Genomic DNA, 27,721 nt, shown 5'->3' with positions numbered 1-27,721 from the left:
TTTTCAAGCACCTCTTCGGATGCCAAAACAGGCTTACCTGAAACAGAGGATTAGAAAAGGTTAGGAGAATAAAAGCAGATTAATTTATTAAAGGCCTTAAAGGTACACTTAGGGCAGACAGAGCCTACTGCAGAGGCTACACCCAAAATGGACACCGTGTCACGAGCTCTTCACCTTTTATAAGTTCTGTCTTATTAGCAAATTGGCCCTTAATTCTCCAATCACACCCTTAGGCAATGATGTCAACCACCCCAAGCTTGCACCCCCAAATTCATTGTTGTTTACACATTTTGGGGTTCTAAGGCAACAAATGTGTCCTTGGATTTCCATTCACAGGAATTGTTTTGGCTAAAGGTGCTGGGAACAGAGGTTTTAATGTTTTATATGGAGCCCAGAACTACCACCAAAGCTACAAATACATGAAGAATAAAAGCTAGAATTCTTAAGACATCATTACCACGTGAATATGGCTTTTGGCCATTAAGAGAAATCTTCAGAATCTACATGGTGTTATTTCTGTTTCAAGAATATAAATGTCTGTTCTGGATATAAATACATTTTCTACCTGTGAAGGGAAAGGACACAGTGGTGTAATAAGCCTGCTCTATACTTTATGGCTGTGCAGAGTCAAAAAACCCATGAACTGTAATTGCATCACACTGTTTTTCAGTTTGCTTTGCTTCAACCCTACCAGACACTGAGGTATCAGTTTTTAAGAAGCTGTAACACCTCAGTGTACAGACACATAGCTTCCCATTCCAGGAAGTCAAGTATTTATGACCATTTCCATGGAAATCTAGAAGTTAATCACCAATTCAACAGCAATTAGTAACATTAAATGAAAAAAAAACTTACAAATAATTACTTAACTGCCCAACATTAAAAATACATTAATACCTTTGAAGTGTTTACATTTTAGAGATAATCATGTCTACCTTTAACAAATGTATTTGAGGGGAAAACAGTCTATACTGTGAATGGCAATAATAAATGTTTTTTATTTAAAAGACTGACAGTGTTGAAAAGTAACTACTTTTTCAGGATATGTTGAGTAGTATCTCATAATTCAGCAAAGATGATGTAAGTACTCTTTCACAGGCTGACACAGTACCTTAACGACAAGACCAAGCTAAAAATAGGATAGATGCTAACACACCTTCCATGACCTCTGCATGTTACTGCCTAGCCACATAGCTTGTAGTTTAAAGAAGAGTTACAGAAAACCTAGCTACAGTCAGAAATGTTGAGTTTTAGTAAAGCAAGACTTTTTACCTTACTGTTAATAGTATTAAATATTCTCAAAAATGGGCTGGCAAGGAAGTTTTAAATTACTCTGTTTAAAATTTTACAACTACATTTTGACTTTACCTTTAACTGTGCTCCCATGAACTCTTTCATCTTCCACTACCAGCTTAGAAACACATCCCAGATTTTATGAAAAGCAGTGTGTTTTATAAAATGTATACATTCCAAAAGAAGTCCTGGCCCTTGTGAAATGACGGAACATGTGAACACCCTCCCAGACTGCAGACAGGAGGTGGGCGTGGGCAACACGGGGAGGTCTGCGTGTGGGGCTTGCACAAAGAGGAACCGAGGCAGGGACACACAGGAGCCGGGATGCGCAGCCCCAGAGGGAGCGGGCAGGGACACACAGGAGCCGGGATGCGCAGCCCCAGCCCCAGCCCCAGAGGGAGCGGGCAGGACACACAGGAGCCGGGATGCGCAGCCCCAGCCCCAGCCCCAGCCCCAGGGGGAGCGGGCAGGGACACACAGGAGCCGGGATGCGCAGCCCCAGCCCCAGAGGGAGCGGGCAGGACACACAGGAGCCGGGCGGTTCGCCTCCATCCCCTCGGGGCAGCGCATGTGACGCGAGCGCCCGGAGGATCTGGGGGCAGATGAAAGCTGGCAGCTGTGGCTGCCTCGGGCGCTCGAGGCTGCCAAACAGGGCTTACAAACACGTTAGCTCAGCAGCAGAATTAAAGCCCTCATTCAGGTTTGTTTTGGAGCAAGAAACCAATGCGCATAGAGGGGATGGGGGAAAACTTGCCCTGCAGGCTGAAGCCTAAATACACCTTGACCTCTCCTCGCAAGCTGCTACGGAATAGAGCAGGCTTGACTAAGGGACCAAACCATCTAAATAATAATATATATTGTTGTCCAAGCAACCTCCTCAGTTTCTGACAAGCAGACACAGCTGACATTTGCTGCCCTCTACTTATTAAACAGGCAATCATATTCTAAAGTGCGGTTATTCAGCCAGATTAGCAGGAAAGTAAATCTGTTGTAGTGTTAAGATAAAACAGTTATGTGATTTTTTCCACATTCACAGCTTGCTCCAAACCAATTTTTTTCTTTTTTTCCCCTGTCTCTGCCAGAGTGATAAATTGCACTTAACAAGGTTGTTTCTACATGAGGAACAGGTCTTAGACAGAATTACTATTTAGACAGAACACCACTGAGGCAAAAGAACTGGAAATCATAGACAGATATAGAGATAGACACAGAGAAAGATTAGATAGATAGATGATAGATAAATAGATGATAGATAGATGATAGATAGATAGATAGATAGATGAATGTGTGTGGATATAGAAATAATTACTTTTAAAAATCTTTTGGAAAAGGAAGTACCATTGCATGCACTCCTCACTGCCTCTTCTGGTACCTCTGGACACCATTGTCAAATACTCAGGACAGACAAACTCAAATCACTCTTATCACAAATCTCACATGTCAGCCATGGATATGAACAGCTCCCTTATCTCTCCACCAAACTTGGTTGTCCAGGCATCCAAAAGGCATTATCAACAGGGTGTTGCCACCCTCCGCTTGTTCAGTAGTGCTTCAAAATCAAAAAGCAGTAGCGCTGGTTATTCCTACAGACATGGGAAGGAAAACCGAAGGTTTGAAGATTCTACTGCTATTACCTTCAAAAATTTCATTTTATAAGAGGAAGCTCCTGCTGGAGTATTTTGGTGAAAATCAGAAAAGCAAAGTCACCTTCAGCTTCAGAAATTACCATTTCTTTTTACCATTCTAAACCCAAATTCTGGAAATTCACAACCTTGTGTTAGGCAGGACTCCATCGGGGTGTGTGTGCTCTGGAAAGCAATGGAGACAACAGGGATGGCTTTCTCCTTCCCTACCACCTTTTTGCTTTAAAAAAAATAAACCCATTAGGTAGAGCAGACTTTGTAACAGGTATTGCTCTTTTGGAACTGTTCAAACACAGCCCAAATGTATTTCACACCAGAACTAAACTCTATTTTGGAAATGCATCTTGAGTCTTCCTCACTAGTTTTACTTGAAAATTAAGAGTACACAGTTGCTTAAAATTTTGTTAGGCAGTGAGAGAAAACAAGAAATAATCACAAAAAGTAAAGCCAACTCTTACTTATTTCATGCCCCACATTCTCAAGCACAACATGAGAACCCTTTTGGTAGCAAGGTAAGACAATCACTGCATTTCATTGGTTATGCATAGCTGCTAAAGTCTCAAACAGCAGATTGCACCCAGACACATATACTTGTCATCCAAAATCTAAGGAAATGACACTGCTGCTAGGTTAATTTGAAGGCTGGTATCTTTCAAATACTGACTCAATGAGACACCAGCTAAACAAGGAACAATGCTTGACCAGACAACTTGCTTTCTTGTTCCTTTCTCTTGTCATACTCATAAAACTCCAGAATGGCTTGGTTTGGAAGGGAACTTAAAGACCATCTCATTCAGTGGGCAGGGACACCTTCCACTGTCCCAGGTTGCTCCATGCCCCATCCAATCTGGCCTTGGACATTTCTAGGGACAGGGCAGCCACAGCTTCTCTGGACAACCTGTGACAGGGCCTCACTACCCTCACAGGGAAGAGTTTTTTACTGGTATCTAATCTGGACCTACTCTCTGGCAGTGGGAAGCCATTCCCCCTTGTCCTGTTGCTCCAGGCCCTTGTAAAGAGTCTCTCTCTGTCTTTCCTATTAGCTCCTCCAGGTACTGGAAGGTCACAATTAGGTCACCCTGAAGTTTGTCTTCTGCAGCATCAACAATCCCATATTCACAGTCCCATTTTGTTTTGCGCAAGCCCCTGCTCTCCAAGCTGTGCAATCTCATTTTTCCTGCTTATAAACACCTCCCATACAAAGCCTCACAGATCTGACACGGACCTTCATGAGGAGCAATACGTGGATGCAATACTAATGATCCTTCTCACACAAGGCGTTAACATTGGTGTAAACCAAATTCTAAGAATTTGTTTTCTAAGGTAGCAAGTATAAACAAAGATAAAGGAGAGTACTTATTTGATACTGCGAAGATGGTAGTATATAAAAATAGCTTGTTACTTAAGAATGGCTGTGTATTTAGCTCATCTATCAGTAAAACAGCATTTCCCTTTAAGAATGCTAAGCCCAACAGTTATAATCAGTCTTGACAATTAAGCACTCGTTAACTAAACAAGAGCTAGAACAATGCATCACTACAGAATGCCACCAGCTTGATTTTGTAGAAAGAAAATTATTATGTTGGACAGCACTGGATTTAATTTCGATTTCTGGTAGACTAATAAGGTAAGCTTGGGTTAGAGAAAAGACAAAAAATCCCCAGCCCTTGACTCTCTAATTAATATACATTTTACCTAAGCAGGAATAAATAATTTGACTCAGCTGGAAGATACCATGGCCATTCCTCTGATCTCCTGGCATTTTTCTGTCAATTATCCAGTTTCTGACTCTGTACAGCAAGGGTAACACCACGCTTCAACTCCAGCCAGACAATTTGCCACAACTTCTGCTCTAACCCCAGGACAACAGGCTGGAATTGTCATCAGGTTCAGTTTTACACAGAGATATGCAAGAAGCTCTGCTGAATAGAAAGATTGCTATTGACCAAAGCTCTTCAGGACTTGTAGAATTCATCACGGGGCAGTACCACATCCTTGGAAACACAAGAAATCCAGAAAATCTACACACCAAGATCCATATGCAACAAACCTACTACTGCTTATAGATCTTGTTTCCTCAGCAGCATTTGCATATGCAAATGTAGTGCCATTCCTCTCCTGTCCTTGATTATAAGTTTTATAATCAACTTCAGTCATCAGAATTGGGACTGAAGCTAACAAAAGCAGTAAACTTCATAATGCAGCAGAACTTCCAGGAGAGTAATTTGACTGACAGGACCACTCCTCTCTGAGATTCAAGTTTAATATTAACCTTTTAGGTCTTGTAACAACTTTATAACTTCAGAAAAATCTTGTACTATAAAGCCAAATCCAGGGCACTGTTGCATGAGCTTAAACAGAAAGAGAATGATCAAAGCACTTTTCTGGATGTAAACACCAAACCTGTGGTAAAGGAAGAGCATAAATAAAGTGACTGTTGTCTAACTTTCTACCTATATTGACAAAAACGCTTGCATTCCTTCTGCATCACAGCTGCAGCATTGGTAACCTGATGCAGAGAACTGTTCATGAAATAACTCTGTTCTGAGGAATCCACGTTGCCCAAAAACTGCTTCATCCTTACCACATTCCTAGCTTGTCATTCTTTCTACCTACGGACACTCAGATGGATTAGAGAGCTAAGTAGAAATTTAATTTAAATTTATTCCTGTTCAAGTGCTCCATTTCTCAGTGGACTGTGTTATAAGAAACCAATTTAAGATAAGATGGTTGCTTTTCAATCAATATTTTTATGTCACACAGGTTTAAATAGAAAACTTATTTAGACTTCTCATCGCTGAGACACCGCATTAGTAGTACAGTCTTTAAGGACTTTGGCTTTGCTGAAAAGGTGAATAAATGAACTTGCCAAACAAAACAAAATCCTTTTCCTTTGCTTTTCATTTTCAGTAATTATGATAACTGCAGTAAACTATCATTTAAATATTTTAAAAGAAACCAGTCCTACTGAGTTGATAAATAAATACTAGCACAGTGACAAGAAATTATTTAGTGTAAAATTTTCCTATTGTAATCACTGAGTACATGATGCTGGAGTTTCAGTAATTCTGCTCCAAGTTAAGTTCTTCGGGGGGATTAAAAACCTCTAAGGCTTTGTTAGAACAACATAAGATATACATCATATGATGTACATATTTCATTATTTTGAAGAGAAGGATCCTATGGCTTCTTCCAGAACTTCACCTGCAACCAGTCCACATGTTTTTCTGCATGTAATTCAGAAAAGGATACAGTTCAAAGTCTAAACCTCAGCCCAGCAAGGCTCTTGTTCCAGAGGACACTGCGGACATGGGGGATGGCAGCAGCCAAGCCCAGTGGTTACCACAATGCTGCCCTGGACACAACTCCTCCTGGGAGCATGGAAAAGCCTATGGCTGCTCTGCTCCTGCAACAACTGAGCACTGCCAAAGCTCTTGGCCAGGGTAACCCTCACAAGCCCCTTAAATGTGTGTGTTGAAGGACTGGACCCAGCCCCAGGAAGTTGGGCAACCCTCCTGACAAGGGCACACAAATATCTGTCTTGAATCTTTCCCCAGCATCCAAAGGCTTCTGGTATGGATAGCAACAGGTCAGAGACTTCCCTTGCATGGCTGATGAGCACATCTGAGAACTGATTCCACTGAGTGTTATCTAACCTGATCTAGGGCCTGGATACATGCCCAGACATTTATGGTGTCTGGTTTAAGTTTTCATTATTATGCAATATTCTTGGTTGGTGATGACACAAAAATTTTAACCAAGTTAATCTTTCAGGATGAAGCTCAGCTACTAGACTTTTAAATTAAAACATTTTTAGGCAACAGACCCTGATATTAGAATATCCCTGACAGAAAGGATGTTGAGTATCTTACCCTCCCTGCCTTTCCTTTAAACCATTTCTATTATTAATTACTAGGTGTTGACTCAGATATTCCTAATCTTGATCTATTTCTGCTGTCAGTTACACGGCCTGTTTTATGTTCTATTTAATTAAGCCTTTTAATGGAAATTAGAGAACTCATAATTTCTTTAACTTACATTCGTGACTTCCAGACTATGTAAACCAGTGTATTTCCTAAAACTTGATTTTAAAAGCTTTAGTCATGCTTTGCTCATTGCAATTTACCAGGGTTAGTTTAGCAAAACTTAAATTTTCAGTAGTTTTCTAAGCACTCTCTAACAACAGCGGTCTGTGGGGAAAAAAAAACTACTACATGTTGGCTAAAATGGAGAATACCACTGCTTAGGATTAATTAAAAGAATTAAAAAGTAAATTAAAACCATTAATTAGAAAAAATAACTAGGAAACATATCCTTTCCAACAACATAGACACTGCTCACAAATGAGGCTATTTCTCACATTAAGCTGCACTAAGTCAAACATCTCAGAATTTATGTTACAAAGCAATGCAACAACTAATAGCTGAAAAGCAGCATTTTTCCCTGAAATAGTCTCAATGGAAAATATTTTTCAGTAGGTTATTAAATAGGCTTACCATTGAAACAATCATACCCTGTCCACTGACAAAAGGCTGCACCAACTTTCAAGAGTGAAAGCAAACTGAGAGTTTTGAGCAATATAATCCTCCACAGGCACATTCTGCTACTGCTTGAATTTCAAAGTCCATTTGAAACAGGTTAATACCAAAGCAAAATAAGTCACTCAAACTGAACTCAGAGTGGGTTTGCATTGACTTAACCAAATGAGTGCTAGTCTGGGTGTGAATGAAACCTCACTGTTGTGTCTCGTCTCTGCAGTAAGATCACGTGTAGATGTACCTTCCTTTTGTTCAGTAAGCATTTAAATGCAGTTTAAACTTGATTTATGTCAATTCGGTTTAATACGCAGAGTGGTTTGAAGACTGGCTAATAAATGGATCAAGACGGAGTTACAGAGAAAAACCAATAATCTTCACCTAACCAAATTAATTTTAAAATGTGTTCAAAGGATCCCACTGTACATTGTCTTCGTTACTCTAATAAGCAAGAAGGAAACTTTCCACTGATAAATGTTCTGTGAAAGAAATTGAGCCAATTTTTTTTTCTTAAATTAGGAAGAAAAACAGAGCATTACAGAATGAAGACTCCTAAATATGCATAAAGGAGAATGTTTTAGAACAAATATCCTTTGCCAGTCTCGTTTCTTTCCTCTTCATCCTATTATCCTTGTATTGGTACCTTTATTTTGCATTCCAAGACAGTGCTTTCTAGAGTTCCTTCAATGTTTTGAAAAGTTTTTTCCTAAAAGAAGACTTTCTTTAAGACTTTAAATTGCTTCTTTTGGTACTTTCTCCCTCTGACTTCTGTCATTAGTGTCATTGTTCACGCTGATTTAAGTCTGAAACACTACCCATTTTCAGAACATAATAAAGATGTTATCAGCTGTTTTGCTGGGATGAAAAAACAAACTGACAATCATATCACTAAACAAGTAATATAAGCTAGAAGTGCTGCAAGTTTTTTGGGTGCACTCTTTGTGCTTTTTGAAACACTACCTAATAGCCACTTTACTATAGGCCACAAGAATATCTGTTCAACAAAAGTCTTCAGGCAATATTCAAGATACCGAAATCATGGAAACACAACTTCAAATCCAGTTTATTATCAAAGCTGATGGTATTTTATTTATCACCTTATACAAACCTGGAAGAAACACAATTCCTCTCTGAGCTACAGGTCATAAACACATTTAAGAGTAGCCCAGCTGGCAGTGACGTTTTGAAATTTTTTACATTTTTGTTGGCATTGATTCAAAACTTCTAACTTCAAATGACAAAGCCATGCTAAAGATGGTTTTGCTAATCAACCTTTTATACTATAAAATAGGGGCTTTTTTATTTTGGCAGTGTCAATATCATTTGAGATGTCAGCATATATCCAGCACCCAGCGCAGAATGAAATATGAACAAAATCTTGCCAGTACCATGCCACGCTCCCCTTTGCAAAAGAAAGTTTCTTTACTAACTGAATTTTAGTATTTTAAGTGTAAGTCTCTAGAGCTTTAGACCCCTGATTACCAAAATCAGAGGCATGTGTTATGGTTCCAAACATGCAGAATGCAACTCAACTTTAGAGAGAGGCATGGTGCCAGCAAACGATGCACTGTTACAAGCAGACTGGGAGAGCAGGCAGGGCCAGTGTCCTGCCTCAGACAAACCCGGTGCTTCGATCACACACCAGTGTGCTCTAACCACTGCTGATTCACTTCCCACCGAAATTCCTGCTTCCTCTTTGCTCCTAGCACTGTCCTCATCACTCGGAGCAGTTCCATCCCTGCCATTCGATGTCAGCACCGCGCCGCTCCCTCTGCTGGGGAGCATGGGCTCCCATGGACATGCCGAATCCCCAGTCAGGGCAGGCCTGCAGCCACACACCGGCACTACGAGGCTGGTTCACTCTGACTACTGGAAAATGTGGAGTTACCATCCCTGTCTTTTACTTTCACTTCCTCAAGCTTCCAATGGCCGACAAAGAATCCCCAGGAACGCAAGCACTGATGCCGCAGCAATGCATTAATCCCAGCTCTGTTCGCTTCCAGCAGCACGGCAGCTTCAGTTCTCAGCTCAACAGCCCTTTCTGCCTGCCTTCAATTACTTTCAGAAATCTGATTCTTCCTTTGCATACACTGGTTACATACAAAACCCAAGCAGTTTTAAAATGCTGTTTCATTTCCTGCCAAATAACTTGATTACTCTATTTCATTTCAATACTTGCTTGACAAATCCAACTCTAGAAATACTAAGGCCTGGTCCAATGTTTGCAAGAATTCATTTCAGCAAGTCTTACTACACAATCACATAATGAAATAAAGACAAATAAAACCCATCCATGTGTTTGGATTTTTTTGACTGTTATATATACAAAATCTGTGTAGCTAACGGGGCTACAGAATATCGCCAAGAGGGAAATGAAACAGGAAGAACGGGTCAATACAAAAGAACTTCATATATGCATTTTTCTGTATATATTACCTTCCAATGCATAATTATTACCTGCTAATGTGTATATCCAAACAAGTTGGTTAAAAAACCAGCATAATATTGCTGAAATTGCTTTCAGCTGATAGATATCTCAATCTTTCTAACTGATGAAAGTTACAACCCAATCCTAAGCCATGAGGTGCCCTGACCAAACGACAGTGCCCAGACCAAACTCATTTATAGAAATTAAGGTACTCTTAGAATAACATATCACAACTTCATTGGAAATTATTTGATATTTTTTAGATTATTGTAATTTAGGCACATGAGTAAATAATCCACTGAATCACAATGATTACAATGATTACAATGTAGATTACAATGGCAATTACATTACTTGAAAGAATGTTACCAGAACAAAATTGTTAAGTAGCACATTTCTAAGAAAGTGACATTTTACAAAAAGACAAAGGCATATATTTTCCACCAAAATCTAGAGCTGCTGTCATCAACAACCCAACAAAAGCTACAGCTACCTAAAATGGAAATGAAAATGTAATGTATGGAAATATTCTCTTATAAAATCTCCTTAGGCTTCACATGTATTAATGTATTAGTTTGCAAACATTAAGATCAAAGGCAAAGCAACAAATACATCCTAAAAAGTTTTAGTCAGATTTTTATTAACGATATACAAGTAGCAAGGCATAAAAAATTAATATGTTCAAGCCTTGAAATGTCAAGTGTAATGATCTCTAGCTCTGCTTACCTCCTTTGCTTTTTGTTTCAGTCTAGCTTGCTCTGGGTCTTCCTGCCTTGAGCGACTCTACATGTTAAAAAAAATGGGGAAAAAAGGTTAACAGATGTTTTAAGAACCCCTCATCTGTTGCAATAAGTCAAAAAATAGCAAAGAAATAGGAACAGGATACAAGGTATCAAACATGGGACACTTAAATTGACAGAAGTGCAATTTCAAACCCATGAGCCTCACCCAAAAGACTGTTAAATACTCAGTTGTAAATGAGATGTAGGCTAGATTTGAATTAAAAAAACAAAAAAACCAACCCAACCATGTTTTTGTAAATGCTAAAGTTTCCATACAGGTTTAGATTTCAGTTATTTAATACAAACGAATTCAAACATCCAAGAGTGGAAGTGACACCCTTTCCATTACCTGAACTTTTTAATTTAAGTCCTTACATTCACTTATTTTAAAATTTACTGTGTGCAACTGAGCTTGTATTTAGCTCTTGGTAGAGAATGTGGAGAAAACCATTGCAGAGCTGCCCTTCCAAAAGGTAAATTTTTATAATAAAGACGCTACTATTCCATATGAGTTTACCTTGAGTACAGCATAGAAATACACTATGTTAAACCCATTCATGCACTACTAATAATATTAATGTTGTCGTTTTTAAAAGTGGATAAATATTGCTAAATGACAAGTTTTGTATTTTCTTTCAAAACTATGAACAATAGCTCTAATATTAATTGGAGTAACAACCTGTAACAGTACATTTCTTTAGACACAGACTATTTTATAACCATATAATAAAATCTACTAAATTTATATTTGTACTTACTACATATTGTCAAACTGATGGAATTCAAAACTCAAGAGGCAGGTAATACACACATTATGGTTTTATAAATGTGTGAAAGGTCAACATTCAGCAAAGGTTGCATAAAAAGTTGTAAGAAGCTGCAATAAAACTTGTGACACCCATGGAAAACTATTGCTCCTGATACCTCAGAGATGTAGTAGCTCTCCTTCAGTATTTCTTTGAGATTTAAAGTGATATCATTTACACAACTCCTAAAGGGATAAGAATACCTTGCCCTCTGCTATCTATAGTTCTCTGCTTATTGCTATGCTGAAGGCAGAACTGAAACTTGAAAGAATATCAGTTTTGCAAACTTACATATTCTTGGATTTTTTTCTGATGTTTAAATTTTTCATACCATATTCTGGTCAGAAGTCAAAAGACTTATTAAGAAAACCAAGGAGAGATAGGGTTTAAGGGGTTACACTTAAAAGGGCCACACACTGTTTTTGATACATGGAAATGCCTTGGCTATAATTTGGCAGACAGGGCAACAATGGCACAGAATTCTCTATCCTTTGTCCTGTTAGTTTTTGTTGGTTTGTGGTTTTTTTGTGAGTTTGTTTGGTTTTTTTGAATTGGGATTAATTTTTTTCAGCTAATATAGCACACATATAAAACACAGTGCTGATTAAGCATGGTGACATTAAACAATAATGAGATTTTTAGATGTGCTTAACTCTTCCACTGTGCACATGGAGCTTTACCTTCCAACACCATCTACAAGTGCTTTTGTGTCTGTTAGTATAACAAGAAGTTTGACAGGACAGTGCCTGCAGCAAAGGAATGACAAATTAAAATTCAAGATAGCCAATGACCCCAAATCAGACTCCCATGCTGTAGTTGTGCCAAGGAAGAAACCTCACCCTAAAAAAGGCTGAAGTTCCTTCTTACAGCTGTGGCCAGATAAAAAGAAAAAAAAGTATATAATCTGACCCAGTTAATGTTCAAAGGACAAAAGGTATTTCATGAAATATGTGGGTCTGTTGGAGATCTGTGTTTCTAAGCAGCACAGCAATTACTAAGAACTTGATTATATTTATACCTATTACTTCAAAAACTAAACTAACAAAACCTCAGTCAGTGAGTTCCTTCTCTGAGAGGTGGGCTCAGGTCAGTACTTATGAACTGAGCTGAACTATGTCCTTGCAGTCATTTTGCAATGATAGTTCAATCATTGGGAGCCTCAGTTTCTCCAGTGTGATGCATGGAATAGCATATTTAGCCCTTTCATGGGTTTTGATGATAAATTTATAAATGTGCAATGAGCTTCTATTGCCTTGTGAGCCTCACAATGGAAGCTGTACAGAAACAGAAAGTACTGTTATACCACTGTATGAAGCTGAAACATTTGCCAAATGCAAAGTACAAGTTAAAAGCACATCAGCTTTAGGAGAAAGCAGAGTGTCCCGGGAGAATCCAGCTGAGACTTCTAATATTGTTACCAACTTTCTACATGGAAATGATAAAATCCTGGAAAACACACCAGATCGATCTGGTGAAAAATTAAAGCAATAGAAACAAAGTAACATTGCAATTTCCTGGGCGAGATAAGTGAAGAAAAAACTCTGAAAGTGCTACAGAGAAAAGTAACATATTTAGAAGTCCATGCTTTTTCTTTGCCCCCAGAAACTGACCAAATGAAAGTAGATCTGGAGTTCAGGATAATCTCAATATGCAAAAGCAAATCTTCTGCTCTGTGTAAACCTCCAGCTTGTTCACAATAAATAAATGCTAAAAATTATTACAGAGGTGAAAACAGGTACTCAAATCCTGAATGATATTAAATACAGGAATCTTGTTTCCAAAATGAAGATCTAAAATATTAGGTGAAGTTACATATATAAACCCAGATTGAAGGTGAAGACAGAATTACTTTTACATTTAGAATAATGCAATGATTGTCTAGTTATTGCTTGAATCCATGCCAAATAGCCTTTCCAAGGAGCCCAGGCTAGCTCTTGTTTCAAATAAGCAGAATTCCAACTTTACATTTGATGTGTCATTTCTATTAAAAAAATTAGGGAATTTAACTGTTTTGTGTTCAGATGAATTTTAACAGATCTTTTTAAAAGCAGATTTTTAAGACTAAATTACTTTCCTGCTGGTTACCATGTCAGTAAGCTTCAGAAATAAAATCATCAGCATATGGAGGCTAAAATATATTAAAGGACAAGTATGAACATCAACTATTTCATTAATTCTTCACTTTATGATCTAATGTAAATTATCAAAAGCTTCACCAATGCTGATGCAACACAGATTAAAGCAAATATAAGCAAATGCAAATGTCAAGCTTAACAGAGGTGCCTAAATAAGCTTTAGAAATGTCACTGGATTCCCTTTACACTCCATTCCACACGTGAACATCTTTCCTTCCCTCTGAAGAGTCTGAACAATTTTGCTGCTGCTCAGCTCTTGTAGTGCTTGTCTACATGTCACTATCACCAAGCATTTATTTTAGTATTTTGCACTTACTCTTGTCAAGCTACTGACTAATCATTCCTACTTTTTTATTAACTGAAGTTTAACTTTTTTCTTCAAGTTAATTCATATTTTGGGCTTCCTCTTCCCTTCTCCTGTCGCTGTTGAGCAGCTAGCAGAGTAATGAAGGCACCAGTTCTCAGTGGCAAGAAGGAATGACCTTTATTGTTTTGATTTCATCACATTTATAGAGTTCTCAAAAGTCACCCAGAGTGGTCAGTCAGAAGCCTTCCCCCAGGCCTGATTGGCCAGGCCTGCACTGCCCAAGTTCTGGGACACTGTTCCAAAAACATCCAAACTTTATCTTTATTTACAAAACACAAGAAAACTTCTCATGGGAAAAACTGTGCTAGCCACATTCTCCTTTCCCTCTAACATCCAAATCTTAATATGCAGCACGTCACCTGTTTTGTGAAGCGTGCTTTTCCAAAACCTTTTAATGTACCAATGCCTCCTTCCTCTAAAGCTTTAGAAACACCCACTAATCACAGAACCCACCAAATCAAATTCTTTCAAGGAATTTATCATGATTCCTTTACTTTCCCCTCCCTGTTCATCATGTCTAGATCTGTAAATAAAGCAGCTTGCATTTATGTAATGTATTTTTCTGTTGATGAATAAACACCTTTAGAAGCAAGCAAGCTTCCCATAGTAATTTTACAGAAACTCAGGACTGATCCTAAGCAGATAACATACTTTAAAATACATTAAAATGCTGTCTCCTACTAAGAACTTATTTAGCAAACCAGGTTTGTCAACATTTCTCCCAAAGGCCAGCTATTTTTATTAATCCAGACAACCCAATATTTTAATTGCGAAGTGTTAAGTGCTTTGTAAAGAATTGTAAAGTGCTTTGTGTTAGAGAGCTCTTTATCTGGAAACTGAAAGCTGCACAGATCACATCAGGTCTATGGAAATATTGGACTTTCAAAGTATGAAAAGCAGTGTATGTTAAATGTGTGTATTCAAAACAATAGAAATAAGGGGGTTCATTTACATGTTACCAAGCTCCCTAATGTTCCAAACCTCACCTTTTCCCCTGGCTTGTGTTAAGGCAGGAGGCCACAAAAAGAGTATTACACACATGTAAGAGTGTAGCCTTAAGAGGATTTTACATTTCATAGAATTGTCTTAAATTAGAAATCAACAATATTTTTTAAATTATAATGATATCTATAACCCATATAATACTTAAATACATGCACCAATTATTTTTAAAATTGGTGCATACTCTGTGCAGAGAGACACACTAAATAATTCTGATACGTTTCACAATTGTAATTATTCAATACTTTGCTTGATTATTAACGTCAAAGTTGCACTGTTGCTACATTTTTGATCCACTAATAAGAAGTTTTCCATTAGATTTGTAAGGATTTTGAAGTCTCAGCTTGCTACACCTGTGTTGGGAAATGTCTCACTGGGTCTCTCCTGTGTTCAACTACATCTGATCCCAGTTAAGGCACTTGGAGCTCTATTGCCCCTTCCCAACATATACACTGGGAGTCTTTAATGCCTCAAATTCATCTTTTCTCATTAAATAAAGTTAAGAGTCACAACTGCAGGTGCTGTACTATTGAGAGCCACTGCTGTGCCAACAGTTTCAATTTTAAACCTATTTTTCCCCATTGATGACATTAGAACTTCACCCACGGCTGTACCAGCTTATAACTTCCACTTTTAATTAAAGAAATTAAATTGGCAACATGAAACACTTTGCTTTCACATTAGCTTTGTTAATAAAAAGTGAAAGTTAAAAGCATCATAGCTGAGGGTAAAATGCTGCTCAGTGTTACGAACATGGTGAGGTAGAATGCAAAAGCACAGCTCTGAAAAATGATTTATATTAAAATCATTAAAATTGCAGTAACAAATTCCTAAAAATTCAGAAAATTATCTCAACACAATAATTCCCCCTTTGCTCTCCTCTCATCAGAAGTGAGTTCCACGTGCCCATGCAGACAGGGGACTGCATTGTATCCACTGCTCTCAGAAGAGAGGAAAGGATTAAATTGGAATGACAGCTGAACTCATCTCGGACTCACAGAGCAGCCCCTCCAAGTCATCACAGCACATGTGTGGAAGGAAATCTGCAGCACCAAATTTCAATGATCTCTCCAATAAAAGAGCCCTTCAGCCTATAGTACTATAAAAATCACTATCATCCATAAATGCTAATTAACTTTACAAACAACTCTAAACATAGTTTTCCATTTACTTACATAAATTTTCTTTTTACAGAACACATCCTACTCTTGTGATAGTCGTATTTAAGATCCCAGAACCTGTCAGACTTGTGCTACTAATACACAACACTCAAAATAATGGACTAATTGAATGTATATATTGGAAATTAAATTCCAACATTAATTTTATAATAAAATAAACATGCACTCAGCCAGTTTGAGCAGATCAATTAACACTAATTTTAATGTGATCCAACTAATAAACTAATTTTAATGCGATCCACTTTACCATACATTATAACATAGAAGTATGATTCATTCATTTTCTGAGAGCCAGGACAACCCCAAGCTGTAATTCCTTACTGTCACCACTCCCTCCAAAGAATAATTCAAAAAAAAAACCAACAAAACAACAAATCAGCTACAACCTCCTACTCCTTCTGCTGCCAGAAATATTTCCATCATTAGCCCAGAACCAGAACTTCATTCAACTTGACAGACAACACCTGCATTTTACAGGTTTTGGAAATAGCCATGAAAGCAGCAAGAACAGAGATTTACTATAATAAGACCACTGCTTTGTGGGGTTTGGGTTGGGTTTGTTTTTTTTGTTGGCTTTTTTTTTTATAGAAAACCCACACGAGACACACAATGTCAAATGTAAAGGTAAATTCCTCAAGTGATTTTAGTCTGGCTTTTGACCTTTCTGCAGCCTCAAGACTCTCCTTAGCTCCCCTCACTACTCCCTGTACCAATCCCCAAAGGCCGCTGCACAGCATGTCTGGTTCTGCACACACCTGGCAACAACAGCCACTGGCTCTTCCTGGCCAAACAAACCAGGGCCAAGAGTTGACTCTCCAAAATATTTCCTTCAAAGAGACTACTCTACTGCTTATGCATAAGATGGTCCCTCCTTATGCCTTTTTTTTCACCTGTAATGCTCATGTCAGGAAGGAAACCCAAAATCAGTGACAACCAAGCCAGCTCAGACCCTCCCTGTACAGCTTCTCCTCTTGAGAACATCACATTATCTGAGTGTTTGAAACAGGAGCTCTTCCAGCAGCAGGAGGTGACTGGATCTCACTGTTTGGGGACCAAGATGCCTTTAAATACTTCCATAATAAAAATAATTACTAGAAAGTAAATTAGAGAAGTGCTTTGGGCCACATGTTTAAGGCTGGTATGGGAACGCTGTGGAACATTTTGGAATGTTCTGAAACGTTGTGGAACATGATGTGGGATCCCTGAGGTGCAGGAGATCATTCTGGCTCCTGAAACAGTGTAGTAGTAGTTTTGATTTTTAATGTAAAAGAAATTGTATGTTGCATTGCTACTACAGCATAGCATGATTTTTCCTTTCCTGTCACATCTGCCTTAACCCAAAATATCTCACTAGAATGAGAACATCAGTCACAATTCTTCTAAGCTTGTGATATGAAGTTTCTATTTCTCAAGTATTTCCCAGGCATGGAACGTAAGATTTTGTAAAATTCTCTGATTTAACAAGCTAAGCAATATTGCTGTTTTGTTTCAAATACACTCCTGTAGCTTCACAGTTAGTTTTAACTTTAGTGACTTTTCTTAAAATGTCAAAATTTGTATTTTTTGAAACCTAACTTTGTTTTTCTTCTACCTTTTCATCTGATTTGATCTCTCGTTTCCCCAAAAACATTTCCTGAAGCAAAACCAACCCCATCTGAGTGCTTACAAATTTTGCAATCATTTCCTACTGCAACAGCTGAAATTATGGTTCCAGATCAACCAGAACACTTGTGTCACATATTTTCCTTTCTCCTCCTAAAGAAACCTACCCACCACTCAAAACAACAAAAACCTGCACCCCTGACACTTTCTTTGGCCATAATTTACTTTTTTTTTAACCCTTACTGAACTATAATGCTGAATTACCAAATCAGTTTCAAGGCTTCCCAAAAACTCATGCTGCCTCCCCTATGATTTCAAGCTATTCCTTCATTCTTGATTATCTTCTCCATTGATTATCCTGTTATTGAGTAGATTATTTAATACCATCGACTTTCAGGCCCAAAACATTTCCTTCACTATCTTATTCTTCATCAAAACCCGGACTGTGGCTGTTACCAAGGCTCCAAAGTGTAAATAATTACAAAAGAATTTTCACTGTGCAAGTTCAACCTGTTTATTGCTCTTCCATGCAAGACAGCTGATGAGGTACCACTACCAGGAAGCTTTGAAACTTTCCCTAAAATGATTCTGCTGAGTAACAGTAAAATCATGTCACACAGTAACATGTCAAAACACCTCCAAGATAAAAGATCACACTGTTTGTCTAAATGGCACATTAAGAAGTTGCAGTTATAAATAAATGTAAGCATGATTTTTAGGTTTAAGCATCTGTAGCAAGGAAAACAGAAATTTTACTTTAAACCCCAAAGGTTTTAATCCTTTAAAGACAACACTGTCAAGGTGACAAAGATGCCATGACTGGAGGAACAAGGCCTCTGTATGGTAGATATTTGAGTCTCCAGAGCCAGTTTAAGCATCTCCCTCTCTGCAGACACAAACATCACCAGGCCACAGACAGACACAAAGTGGGTACTGATGGGTATCACTTCACCAGGCAGCTGGGGCAGATTTTAACTGTGTCATTACAATTACTGCATCCTTCCCACCAGAACTGAGATCTGCTCACACAACAAAGGAAGTTCAGAGAAAAACTGAAAAAAAATCAAAATCCTCGGTAAGCAATTAGAACACAAGAATTCAGAATAAAGACCTCCAAAGATGTCACTGTTCATGTATGGGTGCTTCTCCATTTCAGCAGCACCACAGATTCTAAGGAAATAATGTAAAATCTATTTTTAGAATAAAAATTGTAACCTGACCATATTTTACCAAACTATGTCCTATGTAAGCCTTGCAATAGGTCACCCATCCATGAGAACAGACTGGGGAGCACCAGCTGAACAAAGGATGTTCAGTTCCAAACTGGCATTTACACTGAAATCACAACATTGCATAAGCAGCTCACAAGAGGTTCACAGTATCTTCAACTTCTCTCTCTAAACTTTAATACTGATAAATCAGCACTGCTCTTCCATGGCAACTCTGTAGTGTGGTTTTGGATTTTTAACACCTTTTTTTTTCACCTTCATATATTTTTATAGTATTTCTTCCAAGCTGACTCCTGGTTATAAAGCTGATTTACGCATTCATTACTTTCTTTAAGGTAATTTTTTCAAATCAGTTAGGGGATCCTTTTACATTTCTTTGTTGCAGAATTTTTTAATTTGCCCTTTCTGTAATCTGTAGGAATCAAATTTGATGATTATGTATTTATTTCTTAAATTCAGACTTCACAGGACTTTTTATTAGCCAAGACTAAAACAACAACAAAAAACCCTGCCCAAAACACAGAATATCAATTCATGAAGGAATTCAGGTTGGAAGGAAGACCAGGAGGTCCTCTAACCCAATCTCAGATTAGCCTGCATAGGGCTTTGTGCAGTGAGGGAAACATTTCTGAACTAAGGGCTATAAGCTACTGCATTTTTCTCAATGTCCATTAGAAAAACAACCAACACAACTAACAAGCATTATCATAACAATAAATAAGCATTTATTTATTTTTAATAAATATTAATTTAGAATTAAAAGAGCAAATATGTTTTCATCAAAACATTTAAAGACTATCGATGTTAAGTAAAAATTTGTGGAATATATAACATTGTAAATGACTGTACACTAAGAATGCAAACAAGCCAGATTACAATAGCCTGATTGAGAAATAGATTTCTAAATAAGCAAGGCTAATTGTTTGGGTTTTTTTTAAATCTCTCAATTTGTGAACATTAATGGCACAAAGTCAGGAGGCTGTGTTACCATTGAACACTGAGTTGTTCTGTATAATGTCTTCAGAATATACAATAAATAACTCAATGAAGATTCAAACAGAACTAAAAATGGGGTAACGAAGAGATAAACTTATTTGCAGTTAGATATGATATATATATTAAATTTACCGTTACAAGGAGGAAACTTATCTATCCCTATATGCTCTTGAAACAGTATTATCTGAGTTTGCTCTATTGCATGTATGAATATTCAGTCTCTGGACTTAATGTTACAAAGGAACTAGTCCTGAAGAACTAACAGTTAACTGAAGACAGGCATGAATCAATCAAATAATGCAGTTCTAGAGAAGCAACTGGAATACATTTAAATTAAGATAAACAAATGAAAAAAATTGTTTAAAAACAAAGTCTAAAAACCTATGAAGTAAAAAAACCTCAAAAAAATCCTTAAGAATTTACTGAATTTGTTTGAAGACCAGAAGTGTAAGCTATGATTCTCCAGTGGCCTTGGCATCTATTAAATTTCAAAGGCAATTGTAAAAATTATTTCACAGAGTTATTTTGAAAATGTTAGCCACTGTCTCCTATATTCCCAAGAACTCATCAAATTCAGAGGTGTATGTTGAAAACACAGAGGCATCCCAGGCAGGTGGGCCTGGAGTCAGCACAGATCAGAGCCTGACTCACGAGCTCAAGGTGTGATGTCACAACAACAGTACCTTTTCAATTGTAAGAAACAAAATGTGTTCATGAAACAGATACCACAAAATTAAATAATTGTTTGAAGGCTATGGATTGTTAACCAGTTAAAAAAACAGAGTAAAAGGGATACCTTGGCAGCCTTCAGCAAGATTTCCCTCTCTTGTTCATCTTTCCTTTGCTTTTCTAAACGCTCCAACTGTTCAAAGAACTTTAGCTGCGATCGGACATCTGTGGCTTGTTCGTACCATTCATCATCCTGTAAAACAGGGACAGGCCTTTAGAAGAACATGCATTTTGATCAAGACTACCTATTTAAAGGCTGTAGGTGTACACATTAAAATCTTTCCATTGTACTAGCAGTAAAAAGAAAATTATTATTTTTTAGGCTCAGGGAATGAAGCCAGCCTATGGTTAATAATGAAGTGAGAATCTGATAATTTAATTAATATATAAGCAAATTAAAAAACCAAGCATTGATTTATCAGCACCAGATACATCAAAGAGTTAAAAAAATAAACCCGACAGGCTTAATGGTGGAACACATCTAAAATGCTTAACTTCATTACTGAATAATCCTAGATAAAGTTTTTAACCTGGCTTATAACTTATAATTCCTGCATTTGTACTAATCTTGAACTAGTAACAGACTTTCTCAAGATGCAACATTATAAAAGCATTAAAACTAAAAATTCAGTTGAAAATAAGCCCCTAACTACAATTAAAACAGAAGTTTATGACAACTAAGAGCATGCAAGCTTTTCTAGAACACAACAACCGGAAGAGTTTATGGCATGAACCACATGGAGAACACTCAGAATGTCAGCCAGAAAAATAAGTTATACGCATTACTTCCACCCATTTATCTACATAATATTTTCCTTTCTGACTACAATGCTATGAAATCAAAGAAGACCATTAATCAAGAAAAATACGGAATACAATGACAATGATACAATTCAATCAGAGACAACACTATTTTTTTCCTAAGGATCTGTTAAGACATTAAATGCATCTTTGGCTTAACATGGACTAAGCAAACTGTTTTCTTCTCAGATGCCATCCAAGAAAGAAAGAAGGAGGGATTTAACACTGCTGAAGCTGATAAAGAATACTGGAAAGAAACAAGATGATTTTACTTTTAGTCCAAATGAGTAGAATGTATCCATCAATTGTAATGAATCATGTAAGTGTACATAATAACCAGGAACAGTGGCCTTTATTTTTTAATCCATTTTTCTATCACAATAATGTTGACACTAGTCACAGAGATTATTATTTTTGCAAATATCACATAGAATTAGTCCAACCATGACTGAGGTCATGGTAACAGCTAAGACACAGTCCAAAGCTGACTAAACTGCCACTCCAGGACTACAAGAAAGTACACCACAAAAGATAGAAAAACCAAAAAAACTAAACCAGAGCTATTCAATGTGCTAAAGAAATCTAAATACAGCTTAGACAACACACAACTACTTATTGCCATCTTGCTTCGACACCAGTTCAACAACTGTAATAATTAACAAGCATCTTATTTCTATTGGAAAAGGTATTTCAAACATATTAATAAAGATGTTTGATTCATTTGAATTCCAAACTGGTTTGTACATCCTTATTTGAACTTCACCCTGGTTTAAGATATCAAAATTGTTTCAGTTTTCTTCAGGAATACAATCACTAACAAAAGAATCAGAGTAGCATTTTACCTTTAAAAATTCTTTTTAAAGAGAAAATCATGTTTAATTACAGTGAAGAATTTACAGCTGAATTCTTTAGTTGCTGTTTTAAGACACATTGGCAACTTTTGTAAAATACTCATAATTCTCGCATCCAGTAAAGTCACTATAGATTCCTAAATACCAACGCAATTTTGATCCAATTCACGGATACCTTGTCAAAAAAGGTGTCTTAGTCACAATCCATGAGCAGAAATAGCTCAGCACATGCACCATGCCAGACACATTAGCACAGAAAGACAAAAACAATTCTACACACAAATTCCATCGGAGAGGAGGAAGATGAGCTGCCAGGCAGATCTATCATCCCACCAGTGTGTATCTGCTGAGCGGACAAACCAGCAGTCAAGAGAAGCTTTGCAGAATGAACCAGAACACTGCTGTGCTGAGCACACCCAGCCCCACTGTGCTCTGTGACACAAACCCCTTTCTGGGCACACTTACTTTGTAGGACTCCATTCGGTGCTGGGTTATCACTGTCACTTTTTCTATCACTGTTCTTAGTCTGTTCTGTGTTGCATGGGAAATAAAAGTAACGACCTCAGCTGGCACATCAGTAATTCCTAGTTTTTTAGCTAAAGCAAAAAAACAAAATAAAACAAAACAGAATTAGTTTACCCCATAGCTAAAAATAAAACAAAACAAAAACAAAGCTCTAAAGGACTTCATTAATAACTTCATTTTCCTGAATAGAAAAATCCATGACAGTGTAATTACTGGCTTTGGTGACAGAGTCATGATCCCTTGAAAAGGGTGTGACTATACTTTACATGTTGGAAAGAGAAATCAGAGAATTTCTTTAACACTTGAATGCCTTTAAGAACTTTGCTGAATTTTAGCCCAGCATATTAAGGCATATCAGAGAGTGAGACAATCTGAGTTCTCAGTTGTTCTACACAAGAAAAAACAATTCCTTTATTTTCAGAAGCCTTAGTGCAGATGAGTTTTAGTGTCAAGCAGGGGAGGCTGCAGCCCAAAGCATTCTGTCGCATCCTTTAGCCTACACCGTTGGCATAGTACTTATAATAGCAATTCTTTAGGGGGAAGAAAACCTATTAATTGAAGGCAGAGAAATAAAGTCATATTAAAAAGAGTTGTTTAGAAACACCAGTTGTCGCCCTAACACATATTCATAGTTATTTGGATATTTGATAAACCATGCTGAGTTTATAAGGAAAAACAGTCTACAGTCTAATGTATTCACATATTTAAAAACCATCCAAGCTACAGAAAAAAAAAAGAATATAGGTAACACTTAAGGACGCCTAAATTCATTAAAATAATTACTAAATATTGGGTATAAATTTGTAGGTATACGAATATATGTATTCATTTAAACCACAGTCTGACAAGGGCATATGTAGTCCTGGCAGAACAGTTTTATGGATAGAAAACTCCCAGTGTGCACACACAGATACATATATTTTATACAGGAAAAAAACGTGTAGTTGCATTTTGCGTGTACCACTGGAGTTGACGCACCACAAAAGAATAAATATGCTCAGTCAGTTTTCCATTGAATGGGCCAAGACTTGTAAAAGGGGTTTGGTTGGGACACGTGAAAACACTACAGGAAATCTGTGACTCTTTTGGATAGTGTTTCCTGCAGAGCCAATTGCAGGAGGAATCCTCTTTTGGGAAGGGGTTCCGGAGCAAACACAGACCTCGGATGCATGAGAGCGAGCGCTTGCTTTGCGAGGCGTTCCTATCTTGCCCTGGCTAAATTCAAGAGCAAGAAACCATCCCACGTCTAAAAGGATGCTGTGGCAGAATCAAAAGGCGGGGCCGTGTCCCGGGTCCCGGAGCTGAGCGCAGCGGAGCGGGACAGGCTGGGGACGGCACCTGCGCGCCGCCAGGGGGCGCCGCCACCTGCCCCGTCCCGTCCCTCCTTCCCTTCCCTTGAATCCCATCCCGCCGGGATCGGCCCCCTTCCCTTCCCTTGAATCCCGTCCCGCCGGGATCTGCCCCCTTCCCTTCCCTTCCCTTGAATCCCATCCTGCCGGGATCTGCCCCCTTCCCTTCCCTTGAATCCCGTCCCGCCGGGATCGGCCCCCTTCCCTTCCCTTGAATCCCGTCCCGCCGGGATCTGCCCCCTTCCCTTCCCTTGAATCCCGTCCCGCCGGGATCTGCCCCCTTCCCTTCCCTTGAATCCCGTCCCGCCGGGATCTGCCCCCTTCCCTTCCCTTGAATCCCGTCCCGCCGGGATCTGCCCCCTTCCCTTCCCTTGAATCCCGTCCCGCCGGGATCTGCCCATTCCAGGGGCTGCTGTACCACAGCCCCACGGCGCTCTTCGGCCGCACCTCCCCAGCACAGTTCTCCTCTCCAGCTATCACTGCTGCTCATTTTAAGGATTCTTTGAAGTCCTTACCTCTTAAACTAACTTAATCACCGACTCCCTATCTTACACATTACCTTAAGGATTTCAGCAAGATGTATATATAATTTTTAACTAATTTTCCCTTTATCGTGAGGAAAAAAATAAATTAAACCTTTCTTGGTGCCCAATTTGTCCTGTGTAATAGAGCTGGAGCTGCACTCACGTTGCTGAAAGCTGAACGTGTAATGGGAAGCAGACAAACGCATTAAATCTCAACGCTGCAACTGCCACCCCAGCAAATGAAGTCCTTGAAGTCAGGAGGACGATTCCTATGGGCAGGAGCGATTCCTCTAAGTCAGACTGGCAATATCAATGCCTATTTGAGCATGCACCATTTTATTATGCAAACACATGTAAGCAAAGCCATCAATCAAAAAACCCTAGTCTGAAAGATAAAATGCAAGTTAGAAGGGACATTTAATTAACTAGTATCCAGAAAAGTGTTGGGGAATTCTGCCATATTCCAGATTAGGGGTGTGAATGTGTAACTGTGAAAATTCTTTGAATTTCAGTGTAACAACAGCTACCCAACTTCTCTGAAAACACACATTCCTTTTATAACAAGAACTGTCATCACCTTAGGTTTTTTCACAATATAGGTCTTTCTAATTTTTAAGAATTTTATTCTATGTAAATTCAACCATTATAAGACTTTTCTTGTCCCTTTAACTCTTCAGAAATTCATCTACAATCAATGGACCATTCTCTGAGATACCTGATTCCTTAAGATTCTTGTCCTTCATCAGCCTCTGCAATATCCCAGTAACTTTCTCCTCCTAAAATCCCTCAACACAATATTCCCAAGGCAAGAAAACTACCCGGAGGCCATGGAGGCCCTCAGGAATCTGTCCTGGGACTTATGGGTTTCTCAGGCACCTCAGGGGTGTGATACAAAGCCCCCTCACCAAGTTTGCAGGTGGCACTGCCCTGAGTGATGCAGAGGGAAGGACCTGGTGAGCAGAACAAGAGGAACTTCATGGAACTCTGGAAGGACAAATGCAAAGCACTGTGCCTGGGATAGACTCACTGGAATGACATGGGGCTGGGGTCAGTAGAACCAATGGGAAGCACAGGAGAGCATGGAGGCCAGCAGGTTATCCAGCATCCAGCAGTGCACCCCAGCATTGATGAAGACGTGGGCTGTATCTACAGCAAAACAGTAAATCAAGGGTAACCAACCCATCAAGGGAAGCAATTACTCCTCTTCATTCAGCCCACATCTACAGTCCTGCAGGTTTGAGTCATCCAGTAAAAGAAAAGCATGACAAAACTTGACTACAGGAAAAAGTCAGCAAGATGGTTATGGGGTTGGCACATGTGATCTATACGAGGAGAACCTGAGGGTTCTTCCTGGAGTAAGAAGACTGAAGGGAGAGTTCATTGGGAAGAAGGAACCAGACCCTTCATTAAGGCTGCCTGGAAGAAGAATGAGAAATAAATTCATGAACTAAAACAGCTGTTTCTGACTGGATACAGAGAACAATTCTCTTATGAAGACAATTAAATAATGGAACACTTTGTACAAACAAGTTGTAGACTCTCCCACCTCCCAAATTTTTAAGACTTAGGCAGATAATGCCCTGAACAATCCAGTATAACTTCAATGCCGATCCAGCTTTGAGCAAGAGATTGGACCAGATAACCACTAAAGTTAGCTTCCAATCTGAGCAATTCAATGACCCCTGTCCTCCTGCATATGTCCTTCCATATTCCTTATTACTGCCCAATACCCTGAGATCTCTCCTACATCTCAGATAACCCCCTGGCACATCTCCCAGTGCGTACTGGTCCAGCATGCCAGCTGGTCACAGTCAGAGACCCTGAGCCCAGCTAGTCTGTGCCAGAGAGCTCACTGGCAGCAAACCACGCAGAAGAGCAAAGGAAAGGAAAAAATGGGTTCATTTACCCCTCAACTCAGACACACAGAGGGGCTCTACCTAGCTCCTGATTTATCAATCGACTCAAAAGTGACCTGAAGGGAAAGAAGAAAGGCAAATGGAATATTCAAACACTTACGGCTAGAATTCTTTGGAAAACAGGATAAGAGAAAAAGAATACAATTTTTCCCCCAAATGAATTAGCATCAAGGAACCAGATGACAAAAAGATAAATTTTTTGAAAGTCATCTTGTCATCCACATGATTCGTCATGTGTGGAAGCATCATCACATCTTCCCTGCTCTAAATTACATTAGTTAAACCCTGTTAGCTTGGGATGTCAGAAGCAGAGTGCATTCCAAAGCTGTATACTACATGGAGATTTGGCACGCTTCTTAAATACTTGGGTTGTACTTGGGACAAGGGTGGGAAAATTACCAATTTCATCTCCACTTGGAAATGCTGGCCTGGTTATACTTTCATACACAGTTGTTCACACCACTGTACTGAATGCACTGACCCAAGAGATGTTGTGATACCATTGCTTAGAGATTGTCTTTATTTTTTGCTTTCTGCTGCTCAGAAAAAATGCCAAAGAGAAACTGAATCTATGCACAGGGCTGGCAACTGTTAATTTTCTTATATTTCTATATTAACACCTCAGTATTTTTTTCCTTCACTGCCACATCTCCTCCTGAGATCCACTCATTATAAATTTTATAAAATTTCATCCACTCTATTATAAAAAGCATACTGGAATTCTCTCTGCCATCAAAGGAAAATAACATTTATCTCTAAATAGTAAATTCCTGACATATTCTTCTAGTCTGCTTAATTACTTTTGCCAGTGTTACTATGAAAAGGCTTCTCTTCTCTTTTCAAGATTCCCTAGAGTGGTAATGATGTGGGAACAGAAATATGATTTATACTTTATACGAAATGTATATACACATATATATTCTATAATACTAAACATAGCTAATTGTATCACAAAACACAAATATCCTTGTTATTATTCATCTTTCTAACCAAGTCACTGGACAGTGGCTTCCTCTACAGATATTTT

At 38.5% G+C, this 27,721-nt stretch overlaps 1 protein-coding gene across 4 annotated transcripts in view; it reads right to left on the bottom strand.

Annotated features, from left to right (window-relative positions):
* The window catches only part of LOC146432426 (transcription initiation factor TFIID subunit 4-like), a 146,505-nt gene that overhangs the window by 59,938 nt on the left and 58,846 nt on the right, over nt 1-27,721 (bottom strand). For 3 of the 4 annotated variants that reach the window (XM_085072067.1, XM_085072065.1, XM_085072064.1), the window contains exons 11-13: nt 22,846-22,976; nt 20,796-20,921; nt 10,626-10,682 (exon numbers count right to left, since the gene is read on the bottom strand). In XM_085072067.1, coding sequence (XP_084928193.1) covers nt 10,626-10,682; nt 20,796-20,921; nt 22,846-22,976 — 314 coding nt within the window. Of the gene's footprint in view, nt 1-10,625; nt 10,683-20,795; nt 20,922-22,845; nt 22,977-27,721 lie in introns of those variants that run through there. The other variant, XR_014854591.1, reaches the window with a different exon arrangement.

This window comes from Lichenostomus cassidix, chromosome 11 (assembly GCF_008360975.1).
Source record: "Lichenostomus cassidix isolate B80296 chromosome 11, HeHo_3.0, whole genome shotgun sequence".
NCBI classification, from domain to species: Eukaryota; Metazoa; Chordata; class Aves; order Passeriformes; family Meliphagidae; genus Lichenostomus; species Lichenostomus cassidix.
Note: the sequence above shows the minus strand (reverse complement) of the source record. Positions and strands in the feature narration are given on the sequence as shown.